The sequence below is a fragment of the Oncorhynchus mykiss genome, chromosome 16, assembly GCF_057628025.1.
Source record: "Oncorhynchus mykiss isolate SJ-2025 chromosome 16, ASM5762802v1, whole genome shotgun sequence".
In the NCBI taxonomy this organism is placed as follows: domain Eukaryota; kingdom Metazoa; phylum Chordata; class Actinopteri; order Salmoniformes; family Salmonidae; genus Oncorhynchus; species Oncorhynchus mykiss.
In genome coordinates, this window is record NC_143037.1 from 46,311,954 (window position 1) to 46,335,000 (window position 23,047).

At 43.5% G+C, this 23,047-nt stretch overlaps 1 protein-coding gene across 2 annotated transcripts in view; it reads right to left on the bottom strand.

Annotated features, from left to right (window-relative positions):
* Positions 1-2,715: 2,715 nt before the first annotated feature.
* LOC110492072 (arf-GAP with coiled-coil, ANK repeat and PH domain-containing protein 3) overlaps positions 2,716-23,047 on the bottom strand; it is a 74,884-nt gene continuing 54,552 nt past the window's right edge. The window contains exons 6-24 of one of the 2 annotated variants that reach the window (XM_036946976.2): positions 23,019-23,047; positions 22,133-22,177; positions 21,910-22,005; positions 21,236-21,310; positions 18,989-19,000; positions 13,231-13,346; positions 12,851-12,902; positions 12,295-12,395; positions 11,935-12,046; positions 11,508-11,716; positions 9,951-10,115; positions 9,556-9,773; positions 9,304-9,405; positions 9,072-9,164; positions 8,628-8,857; positions 8,125-8,234; positions 7,732-7,842; positions 7,465-7,526; positions 2,716-4,021 (exon numbers count right to left, since the gene is read on the bottom strand). The exon at positions 23,019-23,047 is cut by the window's right edge and continues 155 nt beyond it. In XM_036946976.2, the coding sequence (XP_036802871.1) occupies positions 3,915-4,021; positions 7,465-7,526; positions 7,732-7,842; positions 8,125-8,234; positions 8,628-8,857; positions 9,072-9,164; positions 9,304-9,405; positions 9,556-9,773; positions 9,951-10,115; positions 11,508-11,716; positions 11,935-12,046; positions 12,295-12,395; positions 12,851-12,902; positions 13,231-13,346; positions 18,989-19,000; positions 21,236-21,310; positions 21,910-22,005; positions 22,133-22,177; positions 23,019-23,047 (2,045 nt within the window). In that variant the 3' untranslated portion in view covers positions 2,716-3,914. Of the gene's footprint in view, positions 4,022-7,464; positions 7,527-7,731; positions 7,843-8,124; positions 8,235-8,627; positions 8,858-9,071; positions 9,173-9,302; positions 9,406-9,555; positions 9,774-9,950; positions 10,116-11,507; positions 11,717-11,934; positions 12,047-12,294; positions 12,427-12,850; positions 12,903-13,230; positions 13,347-18,988; positions 19,001-21,235; positions 21,311-21,909; positions 22,006-22,132; positions 22,178-23,018 lie in introns of those variants that run through there. The other variant, XM_090202906.1, reaches the window with a different exon arrangement.

A 23,047-nucleotide genomic window follows, 5' to 3' on the forward strand; every position in this document is an offset into this window, starting at 1 on the left:
TGGGGAGCAGTGTGGCAACACAGGACTGTACATGGAGAGTGGTTCCCCCACTGGAGGAAAGAGCACACCAACATGCTAGAACATCGGACAGTTTACCTCGCCCTGAAACACTTTCTGCCTGTTCTCAAACACAAACATGTCTTGATGCGATCAGAGGTAGGTCTGTACGGTCCCTACAGGTGGCTCAACATCTCCTGACATGGGCCCTACCACAACTGCCAAACCTATGAGACATCCATCTGCCAGGCAAGGTGAACGAGGTGGCGTATTTCTTGTTGGGACAGAAACCGCCCCCGGGGAAATTGAGATTTCACCCACAAGTAGTGAAGATGATATGGCAGCAGTTCAGAACAGCAGATATGTACCTGTTCGCCTCAGAGCAAACATCCCACTGCTCACTCTGGTTCTCTCTGGCAGAGACAAACAGCCCCCTGGGCATGGATGCCTTAGCGCACACATGGCCAGAGGGCCTGCTGTATGCTTTCCCTCCGACTACCCTTGATCTTAGAAACCCTGCACAGGCCCTGGTTTCCAACCCCCCTCAGTCTTCTGGAGGGAGAGCCATGGCAGCTGCCACCTAGACAAGACTTGCTCTCAAAGTTGGACCAGAGGATATGGCATCCCAGCCCAGACCAATTACATCTATGGTTGTAGCCTCTGAAGAGCCCAACCCTCTACTGATCGGCTGCGATCCCACTGTCATTGAGACTTTACAGAACGCCAGAGCACTATCAAGCAGGATGATGCATGCTGATCCCTGGAACCTGTTTACCAAATGGAGCTCTACCAGGGCAGAGGACCTCCTTGCTCCGTACCTGTCATACTGAGCTTCCTTCAGTCACTATTGGACACAGGTCGCTCTAATTTGACCTTGAAGGTGAATGTCTCAGTCATACCAGCAAACCATTTACGCATTGATGGTAAAGCGACGAGTCCACGGCCTCATCAGCAAATTCTTACAAGGTGTTTTTCCTGGGCTTCAGTGGGAAATCAAAAGGCCTTGTATTGTCCAAGCAGAGGCTTTCACATTGGATTGTTGATGTCCCCTGCACGTTCTCAAGATTTTACAAGGTCAACGTCGCATCCTGCCAAACAATGGGGTCTACCATTCTCCCAGTGGCATCGGCGCATTAATCAAAGGTTAGTGGTTCTATTCCTCGAGACCTTGTTGGTATGAGTCATCCATACTTTCAACTGTACTGATGGTCTGAAAGGTATGAAACAGAACGGAAAGTTACGAATGTAACTATGTTTCAACGAATACCTGGAAGACCATCAGTACTTTCCTGTTGCGCGAGTCTTATTGATGTATGGTTTTACATGAAACGCAGAGGCACATCCTCCCAAACTGTCACATCACCGGTATGATTTCGTTGTTATTATTACTCAACCTTGTGCACTCTGGCCAACAGCCTGCAGATGCAGTGTGGGTATAGCCTACATGATGAGATTGTTATTGGCAAAAGAGCAAGATCATTTTTATTCGTCAAATGGCAGCCAAGCATCGATCATCATATTACCAGAATAAGAGTTTAAGACCCTCAATATTTATTGGAAAGGAGCATCAAGCTCATCACCGTGTACTTTCACCACACTGTGAAGTTCATTATAATTTATTACTGAGTCGTAGTGGGAGGACCACACAGCATAAACCACAAGTTTACTTCGATATGATGGTTAGGCTATATATGTGCATCGGGGCGGTTCCACTGCTATTTCTTGCATAATTTATTTTACTGACACAAAAAGATCCCTCCATATTGAACTAAATAATGATCTATCGGCATTTATAAAATTGTACCAACACTTCCAGTTTCTATCACAGCTGTCATGATTTTTTTATATATGGTACTCGGATGGAAATATGGTTAGTCTCTCAAACTGCCTTTCTATGCCGTGCTCTTCTGACTCTCAAACTCATCAGAGTGCTGCCAAAATATGCAAATTAGGAAATATATCATTAAATATGTGTCCATTTTCCTGGACAAAATCCATTTTCCAAATCCATTTTCCTGGACACTGTATTGAAGCCAGTCAAAATATTTTGGTTTCGGACTTATCCAGAGCAGATTGTGGATAAATACTTTTTTTCATCCTTCTATTTGTAAAATAGTTAAAGACATGCTTGTAAAATGCATTTTTGGCAAATTCTTCCAAAGAAAATGTTATCTAGAATAAAGAATTGATAACATTTCAACAATTCCATCTGGGCAAGTCTGGAGAATATATCTATTTGGTGAATGCAGATGCTTCTGAAGAGAAAATGTTTCAGGAAATGGCAGTTAGACAAGAACACTGAATTTAAACTATCAAACGCTAGACCCAATCACCATCTCTTCAAAATAAGTTACTAAATATATTCCAGTTTGTAACATTCTCTATGAAATGGGCTTTTAAATTATGTGTAATTTAATGTAGTGAGCTTTGAAATGATTGAAAATTGATGACGGTAGTATGATGAACTAAAGAAAGTATTTATATTTTCATCAAGTTAACATTTTTATGTTTACTTTTTGAAAATACTAATATTGATGGACCAAAATACCAAAGAAATCTCAAAATTGGTAGATAGGTAGATGCAAAAATGTCATTTCAGCCTGTGGCGCCTGGCCTTAGACATAATTAGTTTCAGAAATATGGACACATCAGTCTTGTATAATTTGTTTAACTGCCAGTCAGGCAACAAACCATTGTGTCAACAAAAAAACAGTCAGATTTAAGAGACTTTCTTTATTTTCACCCTTCAAGAGGCATACATCTTCCAAAAATATTCATGACAAAATAACTTTCCTTTCAGATATATTAGCATTTTGCCTCTACAGCGTTTATATACAATATCTGCATTGAAATTCATAGTGGTATGAATATAAAGAGATTTTTCATTACATTTCATCAAAAATTAAGACTATACCAGCATAGTCAATATCAAAAATCACCTTCCATATAGTTCCAGGATAAAAACAAAACGTATTTTAAAAATAATACTGACATTATAACACAATTCAAAGAACTGGATGGTACACACAGTAAACAACCCTATCCATTTAGCCTATAGGCTGTAGTGTAGAGGCATTGCTGCTTAATTCAAGTTTGTTTATGTGTAAGAAATATAAAAATGGACCAAAGTCATGCATTACACACAGCTGAATACAGAAAAAACCGAAACATTTTGCGATGTAAATAATATGCTTATATTCCTATAATGAGTCAGGTACATTGAACAAATTAATCAAGCTGATCTGAGCACACAAAGAAAACGTATAATGCTTAAAGGCTCCTGACATCTATATCTAGAACACAGGATGAGAAACTGTTAAGTGCTAGGATTCATCTACAGTTGACGTTGAACAGCAACGCTTAAAAACGACGTCGTGCGGTAAATAAGAGAGGACAAGTCCAGCAAATCCTCATAAAGCGAGTACAGGCTACGTCACAAAACGTTATCAAAACAAAAGGATTGATTTGATAACAGAATACGCATCTCACACATTTGTAACATACAGCATTCTCCAACAAAATACGCTTCCCAATTGCTGAAAAGCATCAACATCTTCTGTCAAAGAAGTAATATGTGAACATCATCTAAGAATCCACAGATGTTTGTAGCACAGTGACAACAATTCTTGATAGCATCTCCCTATGCTTTCAGAGGCAACATTTCTAGGCATCTCCCATATACTATAGTGCATGTTGACAAAAGTAGTTTTACCAGTAAAATGAGCGGAGTAATTTAGTGTGAGGTGGTATTGGGATTATCAGTAGAGATAATAGCTGTTGTGGGGCAATTTGGAAGAGGGCAATAGTGGTTCTCATTTGTGGGGGCTAGATTCACTGTGCAAATCTGTAATGATGTAAGGAAAGTGACTGTTGCACTCTTCAAGTATGACTTCCCAGACATCTCATCCCTCCGTGGGCTACCTGAAAGAGTGTCTGAAATGCACACTCCTCCGCTTCAGCTTCTCTGGGTTGTGTGAGGCCATGTGAGAAAACTCTCGGAAGATATCCAGGTAAGTAGTATCTCCTGAAAAAAGGATAGCAATGTAACAGAACATTATCATCAAGAATTGCATTAAATCGATATGGTAAATAACAGTAGGCCTACCGTACAATAATGTGGAATTTGTGTTTAAAAAAAACATGACATTGATTGTTCAAAACCTGAAACGATTTTCAAAAATGAGAGCCTCTAATCTAGATAAATCAACAGAGGAACAAAACCACAGTCTAGGCACCAAGACGCTCGTCTTCACTCTATTTCTAAATTCTCAAGCTTCAGTTTCCTGGTGACCATGGTTACAGCCAGTCGAACTCCTTTCGACCTCCTGAGAAATTCTCAGCTTGACTAATTAAAAATAACATTCCAGTCTCTTCCTGTGTGTGTGTCTGATCAATGGCTCATACGAGAGAAGACATCCTCCCGAGTTATGACATCGGCCAGTATTGAAATCTGACATGATGGATGTTTTCGCGATCTAAAAGTCATATTCCTATTAACTTCCAGTGTAGTGAGAGCGGCTTTGTCATGACGCTACGTCATATCAGCCAGATTTCTGCCTACTTGAACGCCAATAACTCAAGATACACGTGAAAACATGAAATGACCCCGGGAATCAATAGAACATCCCTCAGAGATGCACCAAAACAATAACATTCAAAATGGGTGAACCTTTTCTTTAAGCAGCACACCACCTACAGGTGAGAAATTGAAAACAAAGCGCTGAAACAAGTAAGGTTTTGTAAATCACTAATGTTATAGGGGCAAACTGGATTCATCATAGAACTCATTTGAATCCATACGTGAGTTAAATGTCAGAGGACAACGTTTCTAATCTCTGAAAATGTGTTGACTAATAGGTACAGTGCCAGTTCAGGTTAATGCGGTTAGTTGTAGTGACAGAGGGAAAGTGTTAACGGTGATATATAAAAGAACAGAATAAATGAAGCAAGAAGCAGCGGGAGAAGTCAGGCTTTGAATCACATCTTTCATTTATTTTCAGTATTTTCTCATTTTAGAAGATATTAGGAAAAGGGAATGAACATAAAACGGTAGCAGTAGTGTAACTTGCACAAAGATATCCAGAGACACGTGTTCTCTAACAATATACAAAGAAAATGTACAGATTTAAGTCAGAAACACAAAAATGAAAATACAGAAGATAGAAGCAAGCAGTTTTAAGTGTTAATAGTTTTTAGCATATTTACAGCAGAACAGTCACCTAGTCAACCAATGGTTTAATCAATCCACTGACTCATACACTGTACAACATGTAAACCTTTAGTGGCTTGATGCAAATCATCGGCATTGTTTAGTCATAACATTGTTTCCCAGATATTTCATAAGAGTCACTACTCTTGGTCTCTTCTTTTCTACTCATTATTTTCTCCTCAAATGACTTGAACTTTGTGTGGTCTTTGGCTTGAAGTAAACTCAAGCAACACAAACGCAATGCCAAACATAAGTTGTTACTAGCCTTAAGCGAGGACAACTAATTACATTTCCTGTTTAAGATGATTTCAAAATGGTAGTAAGCAACTGCACAGTATCAAATTAAACCTGGGCACTGTGGTCACCCTCTCACTATGTACACACGGCATATATAGTGTGTACACAGGCAGTGCTTACAGAGAAGGGGGTATTCTGTTGGTATTCAGAGGAGCTAGAGGGAAAGCTGGCATATTTGCATGGACCAATCTTTCTCTCCCGTTCTCATAGGCCTGGGAAACTATGCCTGTATATTATGGGGTATTCTATCCAATATATCTGTTTTTAGTTTCAGTTTGATTATAGACCACAGATCTAACTGATCTGTAATGTCTTTTTATGTACAGTTTTCATGATTTGGCAGCACGTCACGCAGTTATTTTCTTTTAACAATCTATAAAATATTACCATACACAGATTAATGAAGTAAACAAAACCAACATGGCTTTGAAAGACCTGGGCACCGGCAACCCATGCACTATTCAACCAAGAAACCCAGAACTAATCTAATACTGTAAAGCCATGATACATCAGAATACCATAATAAGTCAATATTTTCGACAAACATATACAAATACTGTACCCAATACATGTGAGTTTTCATATTATATATATATAAAAAAAAACTTCCATCTCATCGCAGTTTAAGGTAAATCTCGGTCATTTTCTATTATAAGATTGTGAGTTGTGGTTGTCTTTTCCAAGAAGAGAGGTGAAGAAATGACAGTGAAGGTTAACTGGCCTTGTGCGTGTGAGTGCTCAGGAAAATAAAATCTAACAAAATATATCCAGTTAAAAAAATACCATCTGCATCGTATTGATAAAATGAATACAAAAAATACAGAGTATCTGTATTTAAATTATCATTGCACTATTGCTCTGGGCAGTTCATCATAAATTAAGGGAGAAAACCTACTCTACTAAATGAAAATAACGAAAAGTAACTAAATGAAATTCAAATCATTGTTGGTAGGAAAAGTGCATAATGTCGCTTTAAAAATCTATGAAATGATAAAATAATCCATATCATCTACACTCAATCACAGTTGTTCCTTAGCTTCATTGTTATCCTGGCTAATCACCATAATGAAATCCACAAGTACACGCCTCTTTTTTTTCCCCACACAGCATGCGTGTACTGAAGAACCACCTCATGCCACAACACAACACAGCTGGGGCAGAACCGACAAGCTAGAACGACAACAACTTTACAGGCCTTGAAATGAAGGTCTGTTTTTATACCCTTGACAAGACTACCCATGTGCTGCTTTGGTATCGTTACATGAGCAGGCAGAGTAGCTTGATGAAAGTATCGTGCAGCATATTGGTCTGATCTGGTCTTTGGTTCGGAGCACACTACCCTACCTTGAAAACCGCACGCAAACACCTGTCCCCTCTCCAAATGAATAAAGAGCAGCTGAATTCATCCACTTGACATGGTTATTAGGTAGGTTACATTATGATTTAAATTCACTTAGAAAGTCGATTATAAAGTTGGTCCCTAACCATTTGTTGACAAATGACATATCTCTGAACTAAATGTTGCCAGTCCAAGTCAACAGTACAGTTTTGACATCATGATAAGAGTTAATGATACTGACATCCTATGCCGTTGATAAGGAATAGTAGTTGGCATATTCTGGTCTGGCCTCGTTTGAACAATGTTAGTCTGCAGCACTGGGTGAAACAGGTTTTTTAAGAGAAGAACCATAAAGCTGGGAGGGACAGCAGCGTGTAGGGAATCTGGTAGAGAAATGTGTGTTTTGGACTACGTTCCTTCCTGCACAAGATTCCCGACAGGCCTGTCCCGCCACAGTCCTGGTATGCTATTGGCTTCCCCTCCAACCATGACCAGAAAGGGAAAGACTGAATTGGACCAGGAAGTGTGACTGACTTCTAGCACTCAGCTATGTTGAGACAGATAAACTCTTGTATGCATTTCTTATACTGCTGTTCAGTGGGGCTGCTGGTGGGGTATTGACCTGGCTGGCCGAACGGTCCCTCCGACTCCCGCATCTCCTCGTTCATCCTGGCCAGACGCAACCTTGGGGGAAAAAAGGGAGGTGGGGGAGAGAAGGAAAGAGGGAGGGATGGAACACAACATGTCAGATGGATCCACTCATACTAGCCAGAAGTGAGGAGCTACAGTCGTCTAGCAAGCTAACCCCCGGTCATAACATGCATTTCAAAGGACCGTGTGAGGCTGAGTAAGTTGAGGGACAAGGGTGTTGTGTCCCACTGAAACTCACAAGGTGACGATGTCTGCGTTGGCTGCCTGCACAGCGATACTCAGAGGGTCCTGGCCATCCTCGTCCCCGTCGTTCTGCGTGGCTCCTCTCTTCAGGAACAAACACACCTGCCTGTAGAGGGCAGCATGGAGACGGATCAGACGGGAACATGTACTGAACGCTCCCACATTTTAATCAGCATAAAAAGAACTGGACCCTGCAGCTTCGTCCCTTATGCCATCTAGCCCGAGGAACAATGTGAATGTAAAAAAAAAAAAAAAGAACCGAACAATAATCTGTTACATCATTGTCCATGAAAACTATTCTTTAAAAATGTTCACGAGTGACTCAAAAATAACATTGACAATAGTAAAGAAAGAAACAGGGAACGTGTTATGCCTTGGCACTACTCACCCTGTGTGTCCCAGATATGTGGCGTGGTGCAGTGGCCCCCTCCCCTTTGCGTCTCTTTGGTTGACGTCAGCTGCATTCTGGAGCAGGAACTCACAGGCTATCAAAGAGCCCTGGAATGGAACACACACACACACACGTTGTGAGGCTCTCTTCCATATGGCCAAATAAAGCGCGTATAAAATGTGACAGAATATTGTGGTCAGTAAAAACGCACAAGCTGACACACACACAAAAATGTATTAAACTGTATTAAAATAATTACAGAAAGTCGCACACTCTAAATATACTCCCAATACATTGTGCATATTTAGAATATTGTGATCATGCTTAGACATTCTGTATGGGATAGATGCACACATTCATGTATGTTGCAGTGCTGTCAGTTGAGGCCACTGAAGAAGAATATTTCAGCAAGATGCCTCCAGCGCTATTCATTGTGAACGACAAGGACTGCCTTTGCCAGTGTACTAAGAACAAGCCTGCCTGTTATTACAATGGCTCACCCCAATCACAGCCTGTATGAGTGGGCTCTTGCCATCATCCTCGTCGTTGACGGAGTTGACCTCAGCCCCGTGGGCCAGCGCCTCGGCCATGACAGGCAGGTTGCGTGCCTGGGAGGCCTTGTAAAGCAGCGCCCCAGGGTGGAGCTCACGCCTATCCTCTGGGTCCGACTGGGTCTCAGGCTCCGGCTCCATCTCAGCCTCTCCGCTAGAGTCCTCTGACACCTCACACTCTGCAGAGACAGAAGCAGCAGAGTTACAAAACCAGAACAACAACCGCGACAACTAGGATTCAATACAACTTTATTTATCCCCTCAAGGGCAATTAAGGATGATTGAGATCAATTGTCAGGTTTTCTGAAAATGGCATTTCAAAACGATGGCTGAACATATATGTTGCACATTTTTTCCCCCATTCCATCAGTTACCCATATGTGTTTCTCTTACCCTCCTCTGTGACACTGTCCACCACTGAGCCGAACACTAGGATGTCTGTGCTGCCGTCTGTACTGCCACCCAGGCCACTGTCACTGCTCAGACCTGCAGGGCCAATAGGAGCCAAGCCATGGGCACGTTAGCGTTGCTTCTAGTTATTTCATTTTACACACCACATAAAGGATTCAAGTATCTCTGTGGTTTAGGGTGTAGTGTTTGTATATTAGACGGGTAGGTAACTTACTACGAGGCCCAGATCCCGTGTCGAAGTAAGAGAAGAGGTTGTCCAGCTCATCTGGACAAAACAGTGACTCTCGCCGGAACTTCCTCTCTAGAGCTGAAGCCGCTGTTAAGCACAAGGAGGGAATGTGTAAATGTTAAATGTCTTATGTACTGGGTTGTCATTGTCAACTGATGGTTTAGCACGATTGGGAATAACAAATACAAAGATAAACAAGGTATCCTTTCTCTAGTGGCAGGAGAGCAATTAGAGTACCCGAGGAGAGGGTGGCAGGGGAGGCGCTACCAAGTTCCTGGCGATATTTTCGTCGGGTCTTGGGCACTGTGGTGGCACTGTTGTGTCTCCGGCACTTCTTCACACTCCACCGGCGCGCTGACTTTCGCCCGCCGTTCACCAGCACCTCGGTGGCCCCCAACTTCTTCAGGAACTTCTTCTCCACGTACTTAGATTTGATCCACGCCTCCTTCTCTTGCCTGCAGAAGATAGCATGGAATATTGATTGATCACAATGACCCTAGCATCTAACCATCAAATATACACAGTTGCTCAGAGGACATTCCCAGTCTCCACCAATAATCTGGGGGGAAATAATTGATAATCTAAATATTCAAGGGGGGGGGGGCATTTAAATAGGGTGTGGCAGTTCTTACCTGGAACTTGAGGGCCCTGGTTTCTTCAGGCCCTGCTCCTCACATGCTCCCTCAAAGATGTGGTTGATGACACTGTTTCCCAGCTCGCACATTAACTTGAGTAACTCAGGTTCCCATGAGTCCAACGTTAGAGAGCGCACCTTGGAGCAGTGAACCCCCAAACTCCTGCAACAGAGACCGAGACACAACTAGTCTTAACGTGATGGCATTTGAATCCTGTATGTCTTCATGTTCCGTGGCTAGAATTATTATTGGGTAAGAAGCATTTGAAGTTAGTGTTGCTAACAACACGACGCACATATTTTTTTCACCCTTGCTTTGCTTATAACAACATTAAGAAGGCAGACGTAATAGCCTCCCCTAATAAGCAACACAGGAAGCTCCATGACAGTTGAAAAGCTGCAGTAGGGGTTTCAAATCACACGGGCGTTATCCCCTTGGAAACAGAGTAGCTGCCCTCAATGTCATGCAAATCTCCGCTCCACGAACAAAACCTTTTGGTATCCAGGCAACTGCTGCACGGCATACCAAAAAAGAAAAACTGTGTGAGAGAGTGTCTCTGTATCCCTCCGCCACTAATGGGAAACCTCATGTGATCTCATCTCAGCACTGTGAGAAGACAGGCTCTGAGAGAAACAGATCATGAATATTCAGCAGATGGTCCAGGGGAGGTGGTGATTACATAAGCGTTGATAATTGCTGCATCTCTGCAGTAAACTGTAAATGGAGGAAAACTTTCCCCATCTAGCCTAATGCTTGACAAATACCCTAGTGGGGTACAGCTATGATGAATGCAGTTCTAGAGTCAACAGAGCCACAGTATTAAGGACAGACAGGTATTTAGACAGGAATCTTTGGCTTGCTTTGGCCCGGTTAGTCAACAATTGCGTACTTTCACCATTAAAGGGATGCCATTATATTCAGAGTGTCTCAGTGCTGTGGTGCTTATCGTCTAACTCCCATCTTGTCTACTCACTCAATGAGCTCTCCCAATCAAACACAGCGTGATCCCATAAGTAGAGTTAAGCAGCCTAGCAAACCCAGTGGGGGGGGGGGGGGGGGGGGGGGCAGAACGTGCCCTATACTAGCAGATGACAAGGTAAGGCTAAGGCACCCTTTTGGTCATTGGGACTCTTTCATATTCTCAGAGCCAAGAGACCAGCACATGGTAAGAAACATGGTCTGAAACAGTCACAAGTGACCCCTTAAAATGATCCCTCGCCCTACGCTACAATCTGCTGCTACTACATTACATCCATTGATCTACAACCAAAAGGAGCTTAGGTCTAGAGTAGACCATACAACAGTATGCGTGGCCAGTGTAGTATGCCTTTATGTAGTCGCTCTCGGCAGGCCAAGCTAGCTATACTAAACTTATACTAGCTAAAATAGAGCTATACTTTTTGAGCTAATATATATAGAATATAACTCATAAGACTATAGCTTTTATTATGCTCTATATAAACTGAGGTGACTCAGATGTCTCCAGTCCATCCAGACACAGTGCCTGTGGATGCCAGAGCAGGATGCCCTGGCCTCTATACAAACTGACATTACCTGTGGATGCCGGAGCACTCGATGCAAAGCAGGATGCCCAGGTTAATGGAGGCCCAGCGCGGGTCAGCCTGGCCACAGTCACAGCAATACTCGTTGCCCGGGAGACACTGGATGCGGTGCAGAATACTCTCCCCCCTCATGCTACGCTCCCGAGGCTCACTGGCCGAGTCGATACTGCTGACAGACGGCGAGGCGGTCCTGTCCAGGCGCTAGTGGTGAGACGAGACACGCGCACATGGCAAACGGAGCATAACAGAGGCATGCAATCATTCTCTTGAGGCATGAGACTCTTGATTTTAGATAGCTCACAAATGACTATCACTTCATGCAAGCATATAAGCTCATAAATGACGTGTCGTGGTGAGAAAGTGAAGAGAATATCATTGTTTGTTTGACAGTTATGTTTACGATAGATGGACCAACTGACCTCGACATAATGGTAGTCTGGGCTCTCCCTGTATGCCGAGGCAATGCTGGCCTGCACTGCTTGGATCCAGGCTAGCCGAAGCTTGTCCGACTCCGCTTGGAGCATACAGCTCCTGTAGAATGGAAAGACAGCCCCATATTACAACACACGGTCTCTCAACAGTACAAAACGATAGCCCCTTGGCCCTCTTAGAAGGAGGCGAATGATTTAGAAGAAATCTTATTGGACATTTTCTTAAAAAATGTCACCTCAAGGGATTTAAATAAATTGAATGCATGTGTAAGACAAATCCCTTGGAACAAAGGTGAATTGAGTTTACAGCTCATTCCTTAATAGACATAGGCACGAAGAAGAACATACTTGGTGGGGGAGACAACCTCGAAGCAGAACCTCCTCTCGATGTCCTCACAGGGCTTGACAGAGCAAAGCCTGAGGTCCTCCACCACCACCGTCAGGGAATCCTATTGGTCAGTAACAGTGAAAAAGGCCCGGTCAGTCAAATCAGTTCAATTATTCATCACACCAACATTATGTCCAATGTGTCCTGGAGTAAAGTAAGACATGTCGTTTGGATTCCCAAGTTGAGCACCTTTCCCCTTTTGAGCCAATGTGCATATGAGTACACTGACGCTCACATTCTATATCCCACTATGGATTCATGCGAGGGTCGATGTAAGGCCGTAGGATGGGGTTAACACACACAGCCATCCATCGCAGTCTTTGGACAGGACTCTTGAGGAGTATCCTGTAACGGTCCTCTGCCCTAATGCAGTCAGTGTTAAATGAGGGAGGGTTGCGTTTCGCCAATGTAGATCACTGTGACTTTCAGAGCAGCTCTATACCCCATTAAAGTTGCACTCAACCCCACCCCCCCAGGGACCTATAAAGATGATAGCTGGTGGTTATGTGGACTAGCCTTCAGTTTCTTCTGATAGACCAGCTGACTGTTCTGGATGGAAAACCACCGCCTGAAAAACAAGAAATGAATAACAGATGGATGTCAAATGGATATGTTTCTACAGACAGTATATATTATAGATCTCCACTATGTCCTGCGATCGGGGTCTCTAACCAAGGTAACTCAATGCTAGCAAGTATGGCCATTGGTTTCCTAGTGAATAGACTGTATTTCTTTAGTTCCCTTTGGTATGTCTTGATATCCTATACAATATCCACAAAACATACCATTGCCAAGGTAGAGACCAAATCAACAGGATTACTGTCATACTGCATATATAGATTTGAAGCCAGAGTGTGGCTGGTTTAGTGATGGCTACTCGTCAGTCATCTAGTTACCGGTTCCAGGTCTTGAAAGCATTGCTGGCCCTCTTGAACAGGTACCCCTCCATCACCACGCCATTGGGAGCGTCCACGTTGAACAACTCCACCTTTGAGTCGTCATACGAGAAGTCCTGTCAGAGTTGAGAGAGACAAAAAGGGGACCCCAAGTTAACCCTGTGGCCACTCAACATAGGAAAAAATGAGGGTATTTCACTGATCAGTGAGGGAACGCATTTGAGAGGGACAGTGACTGAAGCAGTGGTTCTCAAACTCCTCCTCTGGGACCCTAGCCGTTCCATGTATTTGATCGATTCCAGAGCTAGTACGCCTGATTCAATTCGTCAACTATTCAACAATCCCTTTATAAAAGGAGAATCCGGTGAGATAGTTCAGGGCTACAACAAGATTGTGAAAAGTCTATGGGGTCCAAAGGAGAGGTTTGAGAACCACTAAAAGGGAGTCTCTTCTGCGCTTTGTTGAACTATGACATCACATAAGATCAGGATGTGATATAAGCCCTCCATGAAAGATGCATAAAGTTGTGCAGTCATGTTAACACAATTCACGTGTGTGCGCATGTGATGGGAAAAGTGTGCCGTGCATCCTCACAGAGCGATTCACTGTGCCCTTTAGGAACTCCCATCTGAGATGTTCACTCTGACGCAAATGGTTGTGTAAGCATCTTCTGGCTGAAGAGAATTACCACCCCCCCCCCCCCTACCCTTTTCACAGATTCTTCATTTACACCAACTACACACTGAAAGGCAACTACTTGAGGTTCAGTGTCCTAGTGCAGTCCGTCGGCTCAAGTCTCAGCGGAATCATGAATCGTTGTGCCAATTCAGACAGTCATTTGGTTTAATTTAGAAAGTAGTAGCTAGGATGTGCATCCTTCTTGAAATAAAGGCATGGCTCACAACACAGACCAACATGTACAAAACCGTTACCATGCCTTCAACAGAAATAAAGAAACATTTTAGTGTCTGGCCCATTAAATCACAGTGGTAAATCACTCTGCCAAGACACAATTGTCTCATTAATGAATAGTCTTGATGAAAGAGTTCTCAGAGAAGGAATATGGAGGTCCATTGTGAGACAATTTTTTTATACCTTTATTTAACTAGGCAAGTCAGTTAAGAACCCATTCTTATTTTCAATGACAGATTTGTACCTTGTCAGGTCGGGGATTTGAACTTGCAACCTTTCGGTTACTAGTCCAATGCGCTAACCACTAGGCTACCCTGCCACCCCAATGTTAAGAAAGAATCAAGTATTAAGAAAGAATAAGAAAGAAAGAATAGGTATTAGATTAGAATCATTTGATGTCCTGAAACTTTGCCTGTGACACTCACCCATGGACAGGTGAATAGGTACAGAACATTGATCTAGCTTCAGTTTGGGTTCTTTTTCATGACAAATACACAAACAACCTATTGAACACAATCTTCCCATCGTGGTCAAGTTCCATCTGAATACATTAGTTCTCTAATGAAAAGCAATAAAAACGGTGAAGGTTTGACGACTCTGTCCAATCTGTCATTTCTTTCTTTTAGGACGATTCAGAATAGCTCCATAGCTGACCTAGATAAACGAACGCCAGTGACGGTGCACACAGTCAGATCCCATCCGACACTGTGATCAGTTGAGTTTCATAACGGGGTATTAGCAGCACTGAGCAGGGCAGCACGCCATTAACTACTAGTCACTCCATGTTTGAATGATACAACAACTACTCATTTTGACGTGCACAAATATGCGTTGTGCAATTTGTTGTTACAGTCTGATCTTACAATTCGTTGCTGTTGACCATAAACTAGCCTATTTCTAAATATGCTGTTCAATACTCCATGACACAAATGAACAAGTCATATTTTTACGACACAAAAAAATATCCGTATTCAAATTATGGGTCTCCTCTCTTCACAAAAGGTCAACTCTCCATAAAGCAACATAATGCAAATGCAATCAAAACAATACAAAGTAGAAGTGAAATAAAATGATTAATAGACTACAAAATAAAGCTCAACCCACCAGAGTGTGGTCCAACCGTCCAAATATCTTCATTTTCAAACGTTTTAAGTTATCCAGCATTGGACATGTAAATAGGCAAACCAAAATATAACAGAAAATGTAGGAACTCTAATCAAATGCTCAGTGAATAGGCATCGCTGTCGAGCTGCAAACGAAACGTCCGTTAAGTCCTCTGATCGCTGAACAATTCTGGGACTGTTAGTACCGCATCGTGAATAACTACCCTACACAGACATGTGCGCGCTCCACAATAGCACCTGCCTGCTGCCGTCACTGTGTGGGTCTTTGGATTAGATCTGATTATCATACAGCTGCCAGTTTATTCGCGGAACGTCGAACTTCCAAATCAGAGTCGCTCTAAACCCAAAGACTTGCAGTTTTGTTAAAGTGACACCAGAATCCACGCTGCGCTGGTTGGACACTTTTACGACTCCTCAACACTCGGACACCGTGAGTGTTCTGCAGCGCGCAATAAATGGAGCCCGGCCCGCGTCCCTATGATTCCATCTGGCAACCAGCCCAGTTAATCAAGCAATCACCACTGAGAAGCTGAGACTTTGCCATCGACCCGAACAAAGAGTAAACTAACTAAATTGCAAGCCACTACAGAAAACATGTCAGTAGCAGCACATTTGCCATATAGTGTAGTCTACACAAATATGCACTTATCAATTAGTCCAGTACCCTTCAAGAACGTTTGTCCTTACCATAAACATAATGCCCTTAGAGTAACCCAACACATGTTATGAAAAAGGGAAGCAAATATTTCCTGTATGCAAGCAAACTGAACAATAAAGGCCATTCATTATTCCTGATCTGGCATCATGCAGAGGGGGAAATGACTGGCAGTTCAATAATTCAACAAGAATAGAAGCAGAGCATCTTGTTAGCAATGTAGTCAGGTGGGCCACCGTGAGACACCAAAACTAGAGACACCAAATGGTTCACAATAAAGGCTACTTTAACTTCCTTTTTATTTATTTATTTACTGTTAGAGCTTTGTTGTGTCCCCATAAACTTAAACGTAGGTTATATGAGCTGATCCTTGTCCGGATGCCGGCAGCAGCGGAGCTGTGCCAGATGAGGGGGATTGGGAGCTGTGGAATGTGAAAGGACGACGAAGGGGCAACAGCAGCCTGTGAGATAGTCAGACATAGAGTTGTGTATCATGGCTCTGGTCAGACATATTACACCAATTAGTAGGTGCAGATGACTCAAAAGGAATCTAACTATTTACTGGTGCAATCCCATCTGTGCTTTATTTGATAAGTCAATTATTGAAAGGAGACTAGAATGGATGATGCATGGATGTTGAATGGATGTTGGATGCAGGTGAAAACCGTTAATTCCAGCAGCCATGTTCCACAGAGGGCAGAGGTCAGAGGTCAGAGGCTACTGAGTACAGAGCTGTGGAGGGCTTATGACAATGTTTTGCTCTCCATTCGAATAAGTTATGAGGCAAACTAACAACATATTTATGTAACTTTGAGAAGGAACCCCTCAACACTCTCCAATATCAAAGCCCCGGGTCTCCATCGGTCAGAGCAAAGCAACGTGGGTGTCCGACTCTCCACAGGCTTTCCTCTGGACCGACAAGGCCCACTATTGATGTACTCTGCCATTACCCCTCCCTTGGATATTGGATAGAGAGAGACTCTGCTTGACTGAAATGTGAGTGTGTAAGATATTAAGATCTCATTCTCATCATGAGCATCTCAGGATCCCTTGGTTAAGTATGTGCTAAGTTTCCTTGGAAAACCCCTCTCTGATATTGTTTCAAATACGACTTCAGGGGAGAGAATTTCAGGACTATCAAGGAGTGGCAGTTAGCGGCTGAAGGGGTAATAAAATGTGCCCTTTAGCCTCCCGAGCGTGTTCTTGCCCTAAAGCCATTTGAGACAGTTTACACAGAAATAAGTTGCCACTTCTTTACAACGGTTACTTATTCATGTCCATGTACTCATTCACCTCAGCAGTACATATGCCATTTAACGGTCCAGTCGCAACAGCAATCACAGCGGTGTGTGTGGCCTACATCATGCAGCTGATAAACAATACACACAGATACTACAAGACGGAGATTTTGATCAGGATCAGCCGAGGCGCATGTCAAATGAGGCAAGAACACGCTAAAGTCGACTACACTAAACTAAACAGACTGGGGAGGAACGTCCTGATATCTCGTCCACCTGGTAAAGGGAAAGGGGGGATACCTAGTCAGTTGTACAACTGAAGGCATTCAACTGAAATGTGTCTTCTGCATTTTACCCAACCCCTCTGAGACACATATGCCCCCTCACTCTTTGCCACATGGTCCCTGGCCAGGACAGGACAGTTGGTGGCACTGATATTAGCCATTCTGTCTGCAGTGACATACTACACCACTATTGTCTGCAGCCAGCAAGGATCCTCTTGTCCCCTCATACCCGAGGTGTCATCTACCACTGACTAACCTGGCACCTTGCCTTACCAGCCCTAGCCTCAGCCCCACCCACAACACAACAGCCTGTCTGACCTAATCCGGAGCCCCATCTGGTTTATTTAGCTCTCCCTTCGCTGTTGCCACGAGAAACAGTTACCATGGAACCGAGCCCATCTTGAGTGCGTGGACACTGTACAACACTGGTGAAAAAAGAACTCCCACATTCTCATTCCCCTAACCACGACCTTCACAGACAAATTAGCCGATTAAGTCTTTGAAATCGCAATCCTGCAATATACTGCTAATGCTGGTAAAAGCCTCAATTATAAACGAGATTGTGTACAGAAACCTCAGGACTCCTGAAATCTTGAATATTAAAGTACTGAAAAGTTTTTTTTAATGATCAAAATGTATATATATATTTTTTTTATCAGCCTAATTCATTAACAAGCTGTGTGCTAGAGGAACAGTAGCCCAGAATGTTGTGATGGTACCGAATTAGTGTTGAGCTGGAGAGATCAAACTTGGCCAAGGACAGAATTCCTCTATTAAACCCACAGTTAGAAATGAAAATGAACCTCTCAGGGGGTTGACATTTACAGGCTTTCTCTGCTCTGTTTACCAGAGAGCTCCGGTCACACTTGGTGGCAGCACTTTGTTCTCATCTCTCTGCTGGTAATGTCAGGGATGCCCCATTGTCCCATGTACCTTTACACAAGGGTTATTGCTCATGTCCAGATGTGATGAGAAGGACCATCAAATCCCTGTGATATTTAACCAGCTCAGAGCGGAGTATGACTTCGGGGAGGGGAGGGGAACACAAAATGGTGCCCGTTGTAATAAGGCCACTACTGATTTGTCAAATGCCGTAGTTGAGCTAGAAGGAGATGCTTGAAGTGGCGTGATAACAAACACATTTCCCAATAGTATGAAATTAAGAACAAATATCCATCAATAAGATTCAACCTTTCTTTGCCTCGGGAATCTACAAAACATCCAGAAAATAATTTGGCCGAACACTTCTGAACAGAAGAGAAATCTCATGGGAACAGAGCCATCCACTTCCGAACTAAACGGCTGTATATGCTATACTATCCTATGCTATGCCGATAGCAGTCAGCGCTGAGGAACTGATTGCGTCATATAAATGATTCACAGAGTACAGTTGTGTGCCTCTGCAGCTCCGCACACTAGTGCTTAAGATAACTTCAAAGGGGTTGGCTAATGTTCTCCAGAGGCACTTCTGAGCTGTGCTGTACGTCTGCATCAGTCTCTCACAAGAAGCAGACAACAAGCATGTGAAGTATAAAATGTACTCACCTGCATGAGAGTCTGGTAGAGCAGATCGCAGCATGGTTAGAGAGAGAGAGAGAGAGAGAGAGAGAGCGAGAGAGAGAGAGAGAGAGCGAGAGAGAGAGAGCGAGAGAGAGAGAGAGAGAGAGGGCAGCATTATAACACGCAAGAGGACATAGCAGAGACCAATCGTGGGGTGATAATACAATAATCTCAACTGCTTCATTGTACCTCAGATTATAATTATATTTATTGGCCTTCCAGCATCTCATAATCTGACTCTAGAAGACATTGTCCCTGATATTTGAGCTCCTCTTTAAAATGACCAGCCCTATAAAAACATAGCCTACATTTGATTTGTGACCAGATGCTGACATTATGCTCACTGGCTAACATGCTCACAGACTACCACTTTCCAATGGAGTGTGTTAGTTTGCCGCTTGCATGAAGAAAAAAATAACTGATTTTCAGACATAAACAGATTTTTAAAAACTGCTAGGCCCTTATCCAATCTGCCACCTCCTGTTTCTCTGTCTGTGTCCAGACTACAGGCAGTGGCCTGGTGATAAATAGGGTGTCCAGGGCTGCCTGTCTAGCTGCCTGCATGACTGTCTGCATGGCTGTCTGCCTGGCTGTCTGTAGGCAGATGGACAGATGGCCACTGATCCTTCCTGAGGTAAGTATTGTTCCTGGGGCTCAGTACCCTGAGACTGGAGACTGCAGTGTCTCATTCATATGGAGATCGCGAGGACCTCAGGAAGTCCCACTCAACAAGCCAGGGATTATTCATTCACAACCAGAACAGGACTAGCCTGGTCCCAGATCTGTTTGTGCCTGCCTTGCCAACTCACGGTAATCGTCCTAGACGTTGGAGGACAGCACCAATTTTTTTCCCTTCTAATTTCAACTCGCCCCAAATGTATCTGTGTGTTTTCTGCCAGTTTCACAGCAAACTGACAGCCCACAGACGGATACATTTGTATCAGTAAATATAGCATGGCACAGTGGACCTGTATCTGAGACCTAAATGATCCGTTAAAGCACTAAAATAACATCAGAGGCATTACGTCTACACCCTAACTGTCTGTTTAAAAAAAAAAGTGGGTTCTCTCCGTTCTGTACTCCTAGGCTGCGTTTACACAGGCAGCCCCGTTTCGGATATTATTCTCCACTAATGGGTGTTTTGACCAATCACATCAATTCTTTTCACATCCAATCTTTTTCGGAGCTGAACGGATTGGTCAAAAGACCAATTTGTGGGGAAAAAAATATTCGAATTGGGCCGCCTGTGTTAACGTGTACGGAACGGAGAGAACCCACATTTCAAATGTCAGCAAAAAAAACAAAAAAAAACATACAGTTCGGGCCACAAATCTCAATGATTAGCTAGCCTAGCATACACCGAATTTGCTGAACATTCTTATTTACAGTGGACAACACTGGGATTAGCCTCTTAAAAACACTTAATTCCACTTGGTTTAACGGTTAAACCAACGACTGGCCTTTCTGAGGCAGACTAATCAAACGCTGACCAGCCTCCTCCCTAATCCCCCAGTCATAACAGTAGCCAGGTGGTGAATTTAGGATTGGAGGGAGCTCTGATGTGTTTCCTAAACCACTAGCCAAACTCCCAGCCTAGTCCCAACACAGACATGGCCAACTCACAGAAGACTATCCTATCCCTTGTCCCCTGCAACTCTTCCATCGTTATCAAGCACAGGAGGCTGCTGAGTGGAGAACGGCGCATAACGGAAGGGCATCAAACACCTGCAAACCATGTGTTTGATGTATTTGATCAAATCAAATCACATTTTATTGGTCACAGACACGCGGTTCGCAGATGTTTTTGCAGGTGTGGCGAATTGCTTGTGTTTCTAGCTCCGACGGTGCAGTAATATCGAGAAAGTAATATCTGACAATTTCACAACAATACACACAATATACACAATATACACACATCTAAGTAAAGGAATGGAATTAAGAATATTCAAATATATGGACGAGCAACGTCAGAGCGGCATAGACTAAGATACAGTAGAATAGAATACAGCATATACATTCTGTGTTCATTTACACGAGCCCGTTCTCCCCAATTTAAGGTGCCACCAACCTCCTGTGCTATCAAGCCATACATGCGCGGTGCATGGCAACGATAGAGAAGTCATGGCTATGGCACACACGATATGGGACCAGGCTAGCAAACTCAAGATTCCTCAGACCCCTGGGTAACTTCCAGAGGAGAGGCAGAAAGAGTGAAATGGCTGCTTGCTTTACCCTCTGCTGTACGGTGGCGTGCTTGTGTTCCATATCCCTCTTCTCCATGGCCGAGTCAATCACCAACTGATCCAACTGGAAACAAGATTCACAAAACACACATGGCGTTGGGTAGAGAAGAGGCCAAGGCAAGGAATGTCCACGGAAGCGCCTCGTTTTAAACAGAGGCAACGTGAAGGAATAGCCGTCAGACAGAGTGGAGCTCAGAGACGGAACTGCCACACTTTGAACTGGCAGCGTCCGGGAGGGGGGGGGGGGGGGGGCGTGCGCAAGATCAATGTTTTGTCACGAAGCGTCTGATCGAGTCTGTCTCACTCTTCTGCATGCTGGACGTGTGAGAGAATACCATGCCGCGGAAGTCTTTGACTAACACTGTTATGGTTCTACTACTACAGTATATCTGCTACATCTACCACCCAGCACAGTCAGGGATTTTCAACAGATAATGCCCCTGGTTTCACACAGTCCAATCAGAAGGCTAATGCACTGTTATGTTAACAGACGGCACAACAGCGGACAGAGGATCGGTGATGCAACTCTGCCTGGGTCGATATTTTCCATCGGAGCCAATCCAATACCAATCAGGAACCGGGGTTTAGGGCCCGGCGGAACAGCAAAGCTGTAGGCTGGCCGTGGTTCTGGATGAGGGCGGTGAGGGTGATAGTGATGCTCACCTCAGCAGCCAGCTTCTTCATGTAGGGGTCAATCTCATCCAGCAGGTTGTAGCCCTGCTGAAAGAGGGAGTACTGGGCATGCATGAAGGACAGCATCTGCAGGGGAAACAGAGACAGACAGAGGAATACAAGCAATCTATTATTGGTATTTTTTTTACCAACGGCAAAACACTTTACAGAGCTGTACTCCATGTTGTTGGGACTGATCGTTAAGGGCACTTACAGCATCTAGGATCTCAAACTTCTTCTTGGCTTGAAGGACGTTAATCTGCAGGACGGGAGAGAAGTGGGTGACAGTGAGTAGTAATATGGTATGTTACAACTCCGCCAGAATCAGCCTGATCTGATACGGCCGTGCATTGAAACATCTCCCTCTTGTGGACAATAGTTACACTTCACTGATGTCAGAACAGTGACCAACCGTTTACGACACTAGAGAGCTGTGCTGCATGTGTCCTGCAGTCCTGCCCGTCTCTCAGCTTTTATGTATGTTACGAACAAAATAACATTACATCAACATGATACTGCAATGACCTTTATATGAACCAATTATGGTCATCATGTTGGCATTTAAGAAGGAAAAAAACATTCATTCAGCTCATTGGCTATCTTAATGAATGATGCAAACCTAAATTAGATTTTGCGCTACATTTGAGGGGTCACTAGAATACATCTCCAGACACAACCGTGACCTTCTCTGCCTTCAGCCAATTAAAACCACACAGGGTCACAAACACACACACTGCAAAATTAGAGCAGAGGACGTTAGTGCCGGGAGACATATTGCAGACAGAGGGAGCCACAGAGATCACACCACATCAATTCTCGTTTCCTAAAGATAGACATAGTAGCTGTCTAGAGACTGAGTGGAGAGGAGACAACATGTGTGCATGCAGAGCTAAAACCACGCTGAACCACAATATGTGACTACAATTTCCTAACTGAGTACAATGCCATAGCTACTGTACCACCATCTTTAAGGGCCTGCCAGTGAAATCACTAATCCAATTGGTATTTTATTCTATTCTAGACCTACAGAATTCAAAGGCATCTCATCTGTCTAAATTCCTCTTGTCATATATCCCTGGTTACGGTTCTCTATCGCTGACCTGAAGTACGTAGTCGAGGGCCAGGTGTC